This window comes from Camelus ferus, chromosome 2 (genome assembly GCF_009834535.1).
Source record: "Camelus ferus isolate YT-003-E chromosome 2, BCGSAC_Cfer_1.0, whole genome shotgun sequence".
Lineage (NCBI taxonomy): Eukaryota > Metazoa > Chordata > Mammalia > Artiodactyla > Camelidae > Camelus > Camelus ferus.
In genome coordinates, this window is record NC_045697.1 from 84072682 (window position 1) to 84087404 (window position 14723).

General features: G+C 39.1%; 1 protein-coding gene and 1 long non-coding RNA gene across 6 annotated transcripts in view; one reads left to right on the forward strand and one right to left on the reverse strand.

Moving 5' to 3' along the window:
- Positions 1 to 14723, reverse strand: part of LOC106729726 — a 280510-nt gene that overhangs the window by 145660 nt on the left and 120127 nt on the right. The window lies entirely within an intron of this gene.
- SYNPO2 (synaptopodin 2) overlaps positions 1 to 14723 on the forward strand; it is a 156559-nt gene that overhangs the window by 119781 nt on the left and 22055 nt on the right. Inside the window, 4 exon segments of the mRNA XM_032462526.1 lie at positions 1843 to 1994; positions 5374 to 6173; positions 8606 to 10674; positions 10676 to 10792. Coding sequence (XP_032318417.1) covers positions 1843 to 1994; positions 5374 to 6173; positions 8606 to 10674; positions 10676 to 10792 — 3138 coding nt within the window.

The window sequence follows — 14723 nt, forward strand, 5'->3', positions numbered from 1 at the left end:
ACAATAAAAGAATAGACCCAACCAGAACAAAACTAACTGAATCACTTCAAATTTCAACAGCATCATTGCTTTGGCACTTAAAGAAATGCTTCTGCTTCTAAGAGTATCATTTTAAATGCAAATGCACTTGGAGATATAAACTTTAGAACTGTATCAGTAAGCATACTAATTATCATTTAAGACCTTAGTAGGAATTAGTGGGCACTTGTTAGAGATAAACTGAAATACATTTCATGCCCAATCAGACATGAGCCTGGCTATGAAAGCATTCTTCAAGAAGGGCTGCTTACCTGGTTTTGACCTGTCTGGACTCAGAATCTTAATTTTAATAGTCAGAGAGGGATCCCCTTGGTAGAAAATATCTAGAATATTATCTTAAAGTGTTCTTAAATTTGAGATTGTATGATCATGGTACATGATTTGTTGAGAATGATTAAATTCACATTATAAAATGAAGCCTAAACACATTAGTATCACCTAGGATCCCAGCAGGAAATAGGTGGCATGTTCAAAGGAGTAATTAAAGATAATGTAATGCAGAGGCTAAAGCCTGGCTCAAGTGAACCAACAAATGATAATGAAACACCCAGAGATCAAGAGCAGGAAGCTATTATTATCCTCAGGCAAGGGTACAAGGAGATGGTGTGTTATTGGTGTGTTATTGGAACATAACTAGAGTTGAGGTGTGGAAGAGGGACAGACAAGCAGGAGCTGTGACTGTCTAGATCAAGGAACAGAGCCAATGCCAAGCCATGGCCCAGCAGGTCCAGCAGCGATAGCATCTCCCTGACCTCTCATTCCCTTTGCTTTTTGATCTGGGGCTTCCTGTTGACCAAATCCAGTCAGAAGTCAGCATGCATGGGAACCCAGTCAGTTCAGTCTCTAGAGGCCAGTCTCCCCACTGCCACAAAGCAGCACCAAGTAGGGTAGAGAATGTGCAGAGGGAGAAAAACCAGCACAACATTTTACCATAATCGTAATTATACAGCATGTAAGCCTCCAGGAATAACTGAAAGTTAATCCTCACTAAGGATTGGTGGGAGCTCTCTGTTGTTATTCTACTCCTCTAAAGCTTTCTTCTTCCAGGATTTGAAGGTTCTAATCTATGTTTTTATTCAGTTCTTGTTCCACAGCAATCTGTGCTGGAATATGATGCAATCCTTAGAGCAAGGCTATTTTTATTTTTTGCAAAATAATCTCTTTTTTCTTTCTTTTTTGGTAAAGTTTGCTTAGTATCAAATCTTGAATAGTTGATTTCAATCAAGGATTTCTCCCCTTGACATAAATCTTAATATCCAGTTGCCTAATTTCCCCAGTTTTACTGGGATGGCTTTCATCAGTTCATTGAGCTGTACAGCTCTCTCCTTAGAATGATTGCTCTGCCTACAACTCCTTACAGTAGGTGTTCCACTCATCCTGGCAATGGGAAGGGCTTTTAAATTTTATTTAAATGGGAGAAGCCACTTTCTGATTGGTCAAACTTCACAGTGTGAAATAATTATCTTTATAATTAGTTTAAACATCTGTCTTCCCCCCATTCTCTATTCTTTATTTCTGTCATTCTAATTCCTTTACCATAGATTTCCTTTCCTTTTTTTTGTCTACTTAGAATGCTATGAATTAAATGTTGACATTATGGTATATAATAAATTGTGTGTGAGACGGGTGAGAAGTATAGCAGATGGTCTAATAGGTTGACAAATAAATTAAAAATCAGGGCAGATTTTACAGTTTGCAGATCTATTTACCTGTCCCAAGTAAAAATTTCTCAGAGATAGTGGTGCATTTTTTTTTAACAAGTTATGTGATTCTAACTATTGCCTCCTTTTTCATTCCACTCAGATCCGAAGCCAGAGTAAAGCCTCTGGGTCTGGGCTCTGTGAGGGAGATGAAGTGGTTTCTATCAACGGCAACCCTTGTGCAGACCTCACGTACCCAGAAGTCATTAAGCTCATGGAGAGCATAACAGACTCTCTCCAAATGCTCATCAAAAGGTATAAAACATTTGTTGGAATATATATTTCCTCCTGAAGCTACATGGGAATGATTATAAGTCCTACTTACACATATAAATTGTTATTTATGGGGAAATGAGGGTGCTCTGTAGAAGATCGGGATAGTTAAACAGAAAAATCATAGTGTTTGAAAAATGGCAATTCTAATCAACTGAATTTTCTGTTTAATTGAGAATTAACTTGAAAAATTTTATTTCAAGAACTTTGTTGAAAATCTCAGGTATTTTAGACTGCTTCCTTTGGAAGCTAAGTATATGGAACACAATTTAATACTTCTAAGTCAACATTTTTTGGTGGATCAGGATCACTAAATTATAATTCCTAGATTCCTAGATGAATTTAAAATGTTTAAATGTTAAAAGATTACACTGTATAAGATTTATTTAAATAGAAAGAGGATGCCTAGGAGAAGGAAAAGAACCAAAAAATCCTTAAAAGCAGCCCAATTTCTGTTTGCCAATAAAAACCATATTTGGATATGAGCAAAAAGCCAATGGTTCGAATAAAGTTTTTGGACTGTCAATGCAAATCACTTGTCAATTTCATGTCTCCAAATACTACTCTTCTCACCTGATAGCTTAAAAATGCAGAAGTCAACCTTAAATATAAAAACAAAAGAAAACAATAAAGGTAATGACAAAAAAAACTGTAGAATCAGCATTTTTACCATGTCCAAATCACAGTATAGTCCAAACTAACTTTGTAAGTGAGGCCCTGACCGCGGAATCCACAAAGGAAAGCTCTGGCTTCCTGAAAAGCAGCCTTCAGGACGACAAGAGAGGACTTTTCACACAGAATTTCAAAAACTTCCAGGTTTTGCCTTAACTTTGCAGAAAAACTACATACAGCATTACCTCCCTGATACTTATTCAATATGTTTCCATTTCTATACAAATGTGAACTCACATTGGCCAAAATCTTGTGAAAATAAAGGAAATCTAGCGTTAGTCTCAGAATCTCCCAGCTAAATATTTACCCTTCAAGCCCAATGTTTAAGCCCCTGGGATCCTACTTATTTATAAAGCTGCAATTTGCTTTTAAAAGGGATCTAACAGGAATGTTGCCAAGTGTAGTCACAGTGTTGGCCACTTTTATGCATAAATCTCTGAGGTATTTGAAGAGTTTCATCTTGGTAAAGGTTTAATGACACCCAAAATGGGAGAAAAACCTGTTCTAATTTATTCCCTTTTGGTGTCTTTGCTGATTTAATGAGGCCAGTTTCTTTAGAACACACTTGTGGTGTGGGACATCCCCTACTAGTTCTTGTTTTGATTGTGATGACTATCAGTGGGAAAATTCTTGGTGGTTTAAAGCTGAGTCTTAGGTACATATTTATTTTCAGAAATAAATGGACTAGTTCTTTGCTTCTTTTAATAACTGGAATCTTGGTTATTATTATTTTCTCTTAAATAATTGACTTTTACAAAATAAATAAATAATTGATAAGATTCAAAATGGAATCTCAAATTAAAATCAGCCCAAAGGTAATCATCATCATCATCACCACCACCACCAATCTGGATATCTGAACATCGTTTCCTGGAATTAAATATTTCTGTCACTCATGTAACTGTCATCTATCACTAGAGGACAAGTGATTTACTTTTCCTGGACTACTGCCCAGAGATAGCTGGGTCAGACCAACTTAAAAGCCTCCTTTAACATTAAGTCTCTATTGTAAACTTTATTAAAATTATATATATACACACAGATATATATATTTATATACACTTATGACACATAAATTGGGGAATTGAGTAACTATGTGCACTGAATGGAAACGAGCATTTTAAGGTATAAAGCTTTATCCTCTAATTCTTTTATGATTTTTACTCAAGTATATCCATTTTACTTTAGCTACCAATAACTGTTAACATTTCTCTGACTCATTTGCCTGTATTACAGTCTGTAAGTCTGGAATGAATTCAAACTACTCTCTTCTCAGTTTTATAACTGATTGCTAACATAATTGAAAGTGATTTAATCTACTTCTATCTCAAGGCCTTCCTAAATTAAAACTCTCTAGCCTTTTGGTACCCTCAAATTTACTTGCATAGAGTGTATTCATCATTTCCTGTGGAAGAAATATCTAATTTGCTGTCATCATGTTTTTAAAATACTATATTATAATAGGGTTTTTTGGTATTATCAGGAAGCTTTACAGATTACTTGCATAGAAGATTCTGCATTTCATTTGATTGTTAGTTTGTGTTTTGTTTACTTTTGTTTTGCTAAATGCAGTCAAAAGCAAAATTAAGAGTAATTATTTTGAATATTAGTCTTAAATTTTACTACCACATAAATTCTAAGGTAAACGCCCTTGAGTAGAACAGAAGTAGGGGCTCTCTCCCTTCAGTTGATGATCCTGCATTAGTCAGGGTACATTTTGAACGAGGAAGAAAGGGGCCTGAGATAGATGCTGCTTAAAAAAAAACTTAAAAATGTAAGAAACGAAGGCATCTCCTACAGCTGTTCTGTGAATGATGCTTCTCTTCTAAAAGCAGTTAGAGTTTAAATTAAGAGTTTTTGCAAGAAGTTGTTTAACCCTTAACTGACATTTCTTCTTGCAAACTCAAATTTGCAAAACTAGCTGGGAATGGTTAAGGTCAAAGGACTATGGTGAACAGCTCCAGGTTCCTTAGCTGAAAGATTAAGGAACATTTTGACTTCAGAGATCCTATAAGGAAAATGCTCCAAGAGACAAGTTCAAATAGAGAAGGGGAGACATATCAGATTATAAATACTCTATGACTCAATGGTTCATTGCAGCATGGAAAGGATTTCTCTTTACACAAGAGTACTGGGCTGGGGTCCACTTATTACAAAACACATGCTCATTGGAGCTTAAAAAACAGCTTCTATTTCATTCCTTTCAAGAAAGCACAGCCTCTAAAAGGATTACTTGAGCTATCTGTATATTAATATTGCTCTGAAGCTGCAGAATATGTTTATCTGACTTCATAATGTCCAGACATAAACTTAGTCAATAAGACATTAAAATGCTTTGTCAAATTATAACAAACATGGTTATTTGAAAAGACCCAAATAATTATAGATAAAGGGCATCCATGTAGCTATAACCTGTTCTTTTAAAAAAATAAATGCTGAATTTAAGATGGATTTCAGTGTTATAATCTTTTGTGAGCATTTTTGCTTTGCTTTAAAGACATATTTGTTTGGCAGATCTTTAAATAATAATACAAACATGTTGCCAAGTTCTGTTTTCAAATATGTTGCAGTTGACATTTAAGAGGAAATATTTTGACTGTATTTTAAACACCATAAAAGTGTCAGGAAGTATTTTGGCAGGTGTAATACACTCTGATTTAACTGTCTGGACTGATTTTTCTGTGTGCAGACCATCCAGTGGAATAAGTGAGACTTTGATTTCTGAAACTGAAAACAAAAACCATGAGCATTTCACCCATGAGGGGTATGTGGAAAGTACCACCCTACAGATTCAACCAGCCACAAAAAGCCAGTATAGAGAGTTCTACATCGCCCCAGTCAAGAGTGGAGCTCCCCTAGCTGAGGATCAAGCAAGCGGCGCTGGTTTTCCTGGGAGCTTGAAAGAAGGAACAGGCCCGGCTCCTCACACCTCTGACTCCGAAAGTGGACGCCTAGCAGAGGAGGTTATCTTAAAGGAGAAGGCAGAAGTGGGGCGGCCAGGCACTGTGGTTGAGCTACAACTGTCCCTTTCACAAGACAGAAACAAAGGCACTGGTGCCCCTGTAGTGGCTCTCCTGGGAGCTGAAAAATCCAAGTCTCCTGACCTAGATCCTCATTTACAACATGACGGGACTGTCCACACAACTTCAGTCCCCACTGGTGAGAAAGGGGACCCTTCTCTGAGGTCCGGCAAGATAATCCAGATCTCCAGTGGCCAAGAATTGAGAGTGATCCAAGGAAGTGAAGCAGGAGACTCGGGGCTGCCCCGAGTAGAAGTGATCTTCGACTGCTCTGACAGGCAGAAGACGGAAGGGTGCAGGCTTCAGGCAGGAAAGGGGTGTGTGGATTCTCCGGTGGAAGGAGGGCAGTCAGAAGCACCTCCTTCTCTGGTATCCTTTGCAGTCTCATCAGAAGGCACAGAGCAGGGAGAAGATTCACGCTCGGAAAGGGATCACAGCAGACCTCACAAGCACAGAGCGCGCCACGCACGTAAGTCCTGCCCCAGGGGCCGCTGCTGGGCTGTCGGAAGGGGCTTGGGAGCTTAGAGCATTTGCTGCTGCTTCACCTGCATGGATTTTTTTTTTTTTTTAAAGATTTTTCTTATGTCTTTCATTCACTTTTTAAAAAAAATTTATTAATGCACAAAATAACAAACATGAAATTGTGAACACAAATTTCTAAATTGGAAGTAATAAGTTTGAACTCTGTAGTAGATTTAAATGATTTTAATGCACTTTCTTTTATCCCCAAAGGCACAGGAACTGTTAAAGAAAATGTACTGTTAATGTGCCTGCTTGATTTGTCTCAGAATATTGTCATATTTCATGTTAAATAGCATCTGAGAGTATCTGAAGTCATGTGGACTCTGAGTTTAAATGTCAAAAACTGTTGAGTCTGCTGCTGAGAGATGTCTTTAAAATACAGGCTCCACCGCTGATATTAAAAGCAGATCCTCATTTTGAAAAAAATCATTGTGCAGCATGATGATGCTTGCAGAAGTGAGTTTGATAGACAAGGACATGTGGAATACTGAGCGGTTACATGATCCTCTCCATTTTGTAAGCCTTCACTAGACTGAAAAGCATTTCATCTACCTTCTGGACACAGGGCCATGTGGAGGCATTTAAATGTCCCCCAACACAAAGTACATTTTAAATTCAAGGCTTTTTACGGCGTTTTGTTTTACCCAGGGGAGCGATCACAGAAAGGAGAATGAGGGTAAGAATAGCAGTTAGCTTTTATGATTTTTGTTATTTTCTTTCATGTGCTTAAAAAAAAATTTGGAATTTCATTTGAGGAGGTAAAGACTGACTGTCGAAGGCACTGGGATGTATGAATGATATTCACAACAGTAATGATCTTGGTTATTCAGAGTATTACACTGTCTCCTAACTATTGTTATTCTTTTCAAAGCATATTTTTAGCATAACCACTTGTAGCTGAATTGGCAAGTGCTGTTAATCATTCCTTATACTTTAAGCATCTGTATGCACCTTCACATTTATAGTATATTAAACAAATGCATTAAGGCAGCACTCTCATACTTTACATGTTGCCAGTAAAGTTGGCAACAACTGTGCAACTGTGACTGTCAATTTAATAGCAAGTTGTATAACACTAGTCACTTGTGTAATACTCTGTTACACTTAAGAATGACCATGCTTTTTACCATTTTCTCTGAATAAAATTTGATTACCAGCGAATATCTCTGTAACTTTGCTATAAAACTATTTTGATTCTATTACATTAAAAAAAAATTAACCACTAAGTCTAATTTTTTTCCAGTGACAAAAAGAGCTAATTTCAATCATAAAATATTCAAAAAATGTTTCTGAAATTTCCACTGAACTATTTTGAGAAATTCAAAACTTATTTGTGAATCATGCTCATTTATCATTGAATATATGATTGTAATTAGGTAGTGCTATAAATTCATTTGCCACCAATTTATTTCTTGTAACAATAATAACAAAATCTAAAATTTAAATACAAATTTTTGTTATTTTAGAACAGTCAAGCTCTTGTTTTACATGACTTTCTTTCGTTTTATTTTTTTATGACTTACTTTCTACATCAGCTTTTACCCACAGTTAAAAGAGTTACTAATCACATAATTTTTAAACTTCCCCAAGATCTACACTTATTCTTGCTGCAATTGAAGTAGTATTATATTTCCAAGATAGCAATTTATTTACAAACAAATTTATCTAGACAATTTTGTAGCTAAAATTTCTTACATGTATTCACATTAAACTAGTATTCTGAGTTATTATTAATTAGTTATTGATTCAGTACCTTAACATATTATTCATTCAGTTTTTTAAATTTATATTAATTCAGTAGTTTCAAAGACTTTGGGAGAATGTCAAAGTAAAACAAAATTTTTAACTCATTACATTAAAACATTTAGTAAATAACATTTTCTTGTTTCCCCCTCCTGCTTTTTAAAAATGCTTGGAAACTTTTTATATTGACATTTTATTTAGATATATCTTAACTTGTTTTCAGAAAATATTATGTCCTTAAATTATTTCCTTTGTAATTTTAATTACATCCTATTAACTGACATTTACTAGCCAGTGTTTATTGTTAAAGGGTAAGGACCCATACAGAGACAAATTATGAAGCATATATTCTAATCAACATACTTAAAAATGTACTTACATAAAAAAATGAAATGGGGTATTATATAATATATATAAGTTACATATATTATATCATATCATCATATATATCATTATAGAAGTATAAATTTTAAAAGAAATAAGAAAGAGAAATGAGTTGCATTGCCTCAAAATTCAGTATGCAATTGTAAACATGTTTTTTCCATATTCATCTTCCCCGAGGAGAGTTGATTTCTGGGTTGCTATGGAGTCTTCCTTGAACTCATCAACTCAATATAATTTTTGTACTTTCCCTAGGGCTCAGAAGGAGTGAAAGTCTATCAGAAAAGCAGGTGAAAGAAGCAAAATCTAAATGCAAAAGCATTGCCCTCCTTCTAACAGATGCCCCCAACCCCAACTCCAAGGGGGTGTTGATGTTTAAGAAGCGTCGTCGGAGGGCCAGGAAATACACCCTAGTCAGCTACGGGACTGGTGAACTTGAGCGAGAGGCAGACGAGGAGGAGGAAGAGGGTGACAAAGAAGATACATGTGAAGTAGCATTTCTGGGTGCAAGTGAATCAGAGGTGGATGAAGAGTTATTGTCTGATATTGACGACAACACACAAGTTGTGAACTTTGACTGGGACTCTGGACTAGTGGACATTGAAAAGAAACTGAACAGAGGGGACAAGATGGAGATGTTGCCAGACACCACAGGCAAGGGGGCCCTCATGTTTGCCAAGAGGAGAGAGAGAATGGATCAGATCACAGCCCAAAAAGAGGAGGAGAGGATGGGTGGAGTGCCAAGCAGAGAACCAGATGCTGCCCAGACCGATGGCCTGAGAGCCATGACTTCCTACCAAAGGAAGGAAGAAGAATCAGTGAGAGTGCAGAGCTCCGTGAGCAAAAGCTACATTGAGGTGAGCCCTAGTCTTGGCCATGTGCCCCAACAGAATGGCTTCACTGGGGTGTCTGAGACAGCAGAGGCTCAGAGGATGATGCCTATGAACAGAACAGCCAAACCCTTCCCAGGGTCTGTGAACCAGCCAACAACCCCTTTCTCCCCAACCCGAAACCTGACAAGTCCCATCGCTGACTTTCCTGCACCTCCACCTTATTCTGCAGTCACACCCCCACCTGAAGGCTTCTCCAGAGCAGTGTCAAGTCCGACAGCTGGCCCGGCACAGCCTCCTCCGTGGCCCCAGCCTGCCCCATGGTCCCAGTCAGCCTTTTATGATTCGTCTGAACGAATAGCCTCCCGGGATGAAAGGATCGCAGTGCCAGCAAAAAGAACAGGAATATTGCAGGAGGCCAAAAGGAGAAGCACAACAAAACCCATGTTCACTTTTAAAGAGCCCAAAGTAAGTCCAAATCCTGAACTCTTGTCACTTCTTCAAAATTCAGAAGGCAAAAGGGGCACTGGAGCAGGAGGTGATTCTGGACCCGAAGAAGACTACCTCAGTTTAGGAGCAGAGGCTTGTAATTTCATGCAGAGCTCCTCTGCGAAACAAAAGACCCCACCTCCTGTTGCTCCAAAGCCTGCTGTCAAGTCCTCATCTTCCCAACCAGTAACTCCAGTTTCTCCGGTCTGGTCACCAGGAGTGGCTCCAACCCAACCTCCTGCCTTCCCCACATCCAACCCATCACAGGGCACCATGGTCTCCTCCATCAAAATAGCCCAGCCTTCTTATCCTCCTGCCCGGCCCGCAAGTGCTCTGAACCTGGCTGGTCCCTTCAAAGGACCACAAGCAACGGTAGCCAGCCTGAACTACACTCCCAAGCCAGCAGCTCCCACACCAACAGTAAACACTGCTCATGCTGGTGCAGTCAGACCATCCAATGAGCTTCCGGGAATGAGTGGGAAAGGAGCCCAGCTCTTCGCTAAAAGGCAGTCGAGGATGGAGAAGTATGTGGTGGATTCAGACACGGTGCAGGCCCACGCTGCCCGTGCTCAGTCTCCCACTCCATCTCTACCGGCCGGTTGGAAGTACTCCTCCAACGTCCGTGCACCTCCTCCCATGGCCTACAATCCTATCCACTCCCCCTCCTACCCACTGGCCGCAGTCAAGTCTCAGCCGTCAGGCCCACAGGCCTCCAAAACAAGCAAGAAAAAGGGCAAGAAACCCCTCAATGCTTTGGATGTCATGAAGCACCAACCATATCAGCTAAATGCGTCCTTGTTTACTTTCCAACCTCCAGATGCAAAAGGTGGCCTCCCAACAAAGTCATCAGTCAAGGTCAGTTCAGTGCCAGCCATGAAACAAGCTCTTCCTCCTCGGCCAGTGAATGCTGGCTCGCCCACTAACGTGCAGGCTTCGTCCGTGTACTCAGTACCAGCCTACAGCTCTCAGCCTTCCTTCTTCACCGAGGCCACCTCACCAGTCAGCTGCCTCCCCAGTGCCGGTGGCCATTCCTACCTCTCCAAAGCGAGAATCAGCCTCAACATCTTACTTTGTGGCACCGAGGCCGAAGTTTTCAGCCAAGAAAAGTGGTGTCACAGTGCAGGTGTGGAAACCGTCTGTTGCGGAAGAGTAATCTTGTAGCTGAAGCTGAGTGTCCACTTTGCTTGAAACGAATCGTTTGCAGTGTTACTTGAGTCCCCGAAAAGAATGCCTACCAAGTCCTCAACTTAATTTTAGATGCCACCTCCCAATCTGGGTCCAAGGAGCAGAATATTTTTAATGAGTCAAAAATCTAACTCAGATTGACTTAAAACATATTTATCTTCTTTGCACACTTAAAAATCTGGGAGCACCCCCAAATAGACCTGGGCCATTGTATTAAGTAAGGGGGATATTTAGGATTTATGCTTTAGCCACAAGAAAGACAGTGATCAGTGATATCAGCATTAGGACACAGTCTCTATGTAACGTAACAACTGTGTTCCTATGGTGAAAAGGTTCAAGTATAGTGAAAATATAACACGTATTGACTGACATTTCCTTTTTAAGTTTAGCTTAATCTCTATTACTAGTGTTAAGGGATAAGAAATTTATCGAGGACAGGGATCAGCTCTGGTCTGTCAACCTCAGCCACCTGTTTGATGCCGCAGAGAAGGTACCTTGGGGACTGTTGGAATGTACATAGTTTGGTAAGATGGGTAAGAAAGAGGGGGTTAATAATTATGGGACACTTATTATGGCACTTGCAAGATGTTTTACATACATTAGCTCATTTCCAAAGACTTCTTTAAAGTAAATGGGATGGGGCAAGAAGGATAATTACCCTTAGAGATTGATGCCCATCCTCTCTCCCCAGTTACTTAAGAAACTAAATGAGTACATCTCCAATTGCCCATGAAAGCATAAGTTTGTTTTCTTCCGCCGAGGCAAGCGGTAGAGTACAGTGTAATGGAGGGACAGATAAGAAGGTGAGCAGGCTGCAGATAAAGGTACATATGACTGTTGTTTTCCCTTGGGAAACCACATGGTTGGGGCATGAGGGGTTACTGACTCCAGGGGCTGATTGTGAAGCACGAGGAACCCCATGTGTGGAGGCCGTAGGGTGAGAACACACAATTACTAGCCTAATTTCTAAGTCACCTCACAGATTTTTTTTCCTTGTGTTTGTTTTGCTTTCTGACGACTGCTTCTCCCACTGTTCCTTGCAATTCTATTCTTGCACCTTCACTTTATTATTTATATTTGATGGACCAGGAGGATTCAGGCAAGGTTACCTTGTAAATTTGGATTGGTCACAAACAATGCCGTCATCCAGCTGGCTCTGAAGTTAATAATGTTACTGACAGTAAACCTGAAGACCTTTCTCATATCTATTTTAAGTCCAAGTCTGACCAACCATGGAAAATATTCGACATGAAATAATATAGAGAACCACAAAGCATTTTTGACAGCTCCAGAAAAACCATCTACTCAATACAAGAGATATGTCTAGAGACCTCTCATAAAAGCTTGCCTGGTTTGAGGGTACATGGTACCATTTTAATCCTCTGAAAATATCTGTACTCCTGTTCTTTTTCTGCTGTCACTGTCAATCTGCTATGTTTTTCACTATCCTATTAAAATATTACTTTCTTCTTTACCTGTTCAATGTACATATTTGAAAAAAAAAAAAAACTTCCCTGTATGAGCTGTTCTGACCTAAGTCATTTCTCTGATATTTCTCTTATATTGCCCTGTAAACATCTGAATTTCTTTTTTGTGAGCATTTCCATTTTTCTGTGCATTGTAAAACTGCAAGTCGTAAGTATTTCTGTGACATACAGAGAAGAGGTAAGTCAGCTACAGAACAGTGGGGCTGATTCTTCTGCTGTTTCTCTGGAAAATCTTCCATTGCCTTTGGTGGCAATTTACCTAGAGGTTAGAACCACAGGATCTAGCTTGGTCCCTTATTTGCCTTTTGGGGAAATCAGTTAGGAAGATTCATCTAGGATAAAGGAAAAAGCAATCTATCCATTATACAATACTACTGTTTGTGTGACTTGTTCTCTACAAAGAAAGTCTGCTGAATGCTGTATATTTTGCATTCTTTTCTAACTGAACAACCAAAAAGGGCATATTAAGGCAAAGCAGGAAAGAAGATCATTTTTATAATGCACTTTTAACATAGTATTATAGGGGGCAGACAATGGAACACAAGGTAGTCAATTTGAGATCATTAGTTCAAAAGTAGCCAAGGGTGGTATTGACCCACAAGTATTCCCAGTTGTCCAGTGGTTTGTGGTATGTAGGAATGAGAAATGTTTTTACCTATTTCCTGTTGGAAGGTGGCCATCTTAGCAGAGCCATTGTTTGGAGCTAATGACTAAAGATACACCTGATGTGACTGGGACTGTCATGGAGTTGTCAAAAAGCTAAGAAACATGTCAGGCATGTAGTCAGAGCACCCGCAACTTCAACTGGGAGCTGGTAGCATAGGTCTCATCTTGTACCATACAGTCCCAAATTATGGAAAAAGTGTGAGAATCCTCCAAAATTGTATCCACGGCAGAGTCTAACCTCACCCTGTGGGATGAGGGTGTTGGAGGGAGAAGGACTAAGCCAGCTCCCTGGAGTGAGAGGAATTACTTTGCATCTTCTCCCCAACCAGGGAGCCCACTGGGAAACTGCATGCAAAATAAGCTTTCCACCTTTCCGGCTGGAGTTATGGAAATGATGTCAGTGTGGCAGGTGGGAGACTTAGAACTCACGACCTCAGCTTCCTTCCCACTGGGCACCCTTCGCAGTCTGTGTATTGTTGGTTTTGTTGTGGTGGCAGATGTTTGGATTGGCTGGTTTGAGAGTATGATGAAGCAGTTTTTGTTTAGTTTTTAGGATCTTGCCTTTTCCCTTGTCCTTTGTTAGCTTAATTTCTAGGCAGAGCATTTATGAAGTCAAGTTTTCATTGTCAACACAATAGCATTGATCATTTATTGAGTGCTTATGTTATGTTAGGTGCCTTATGTACATTATTCCAAGGAATCCACTGCATGGTTTACAAGCACTGGAATGTAAAATAAAAAGTAATCACAGTCACTGACTTACTACACGACCATATGCAAATTTCTTTCCACCAGTTTCCCCTAATGCTGTCTCAAACCTCTCTTCCTAGAATGTTGTGCCATAATGAGTATGCACAACACTAGATATTCTAGGAAGACAGGTGCTATGTAAATACAAGTACACGTATTCCTCTCAGTCTTATAGGAGGGCAGATTAAATCACAGAACTGGTAAGACTGAGAATCTGAGCATTGCCACTTTAATCTTAGAACAGTCACAGTTTTATTTCTAATATTTCAATAGTAAACACATTCTGCTCTGAGAGAGGAAAAATCACACTTTCTGGATTTTAGGCTATTCCTTGACAGTAAAAAGCACAAGTTTTTAGGGATATATTTTATAAGGCACATTTGGGTTGTCATTCTGGAACACCAAAAAGTTTGTACTTCAAAGTATATCTAGTATGATTGCTAATGATGACATGTATCTCATTTTATCTTCACAAGAAGCAACTTATTTTAACTGATTTGTGTTAACAGTAGTTCCTAAAAGGGAGCCAAGGTTCTTTTACTTTTCTAGATAGTGCTAGCCCCTTTCAAGAAGTGAATTTCATAGGGCAACTGAATATTATCACACAGCTGAATTCAAGCCTGGCAGCAAGAGTCACATCTAAGATGTCAAAAACAAGTGATCTAAATTTAATAGGACTAACATTTGTGGGACCATTGTTTTGCTTATAGTTACTACCTTAAAAAACTTTGAAGGTCGTTTGCTGCTGACAGGCATCTCAAACACTCTGACTGCAGTACTTTCACAGAAGCCTCAAGAGCACAAGAAGACACATAGCTGTTAGTGTCTGAGTTTGGATTTAATCTTTCAGACAAAAGCCCCTTGCTGTGTATCATTTCATCCAGTTATACATTTAAGAATCTGCAAGCATCCATATTCTAAGGGTGAGTTCCTGAAATCCATTGCTGTTTTATGAGTCACCACTGG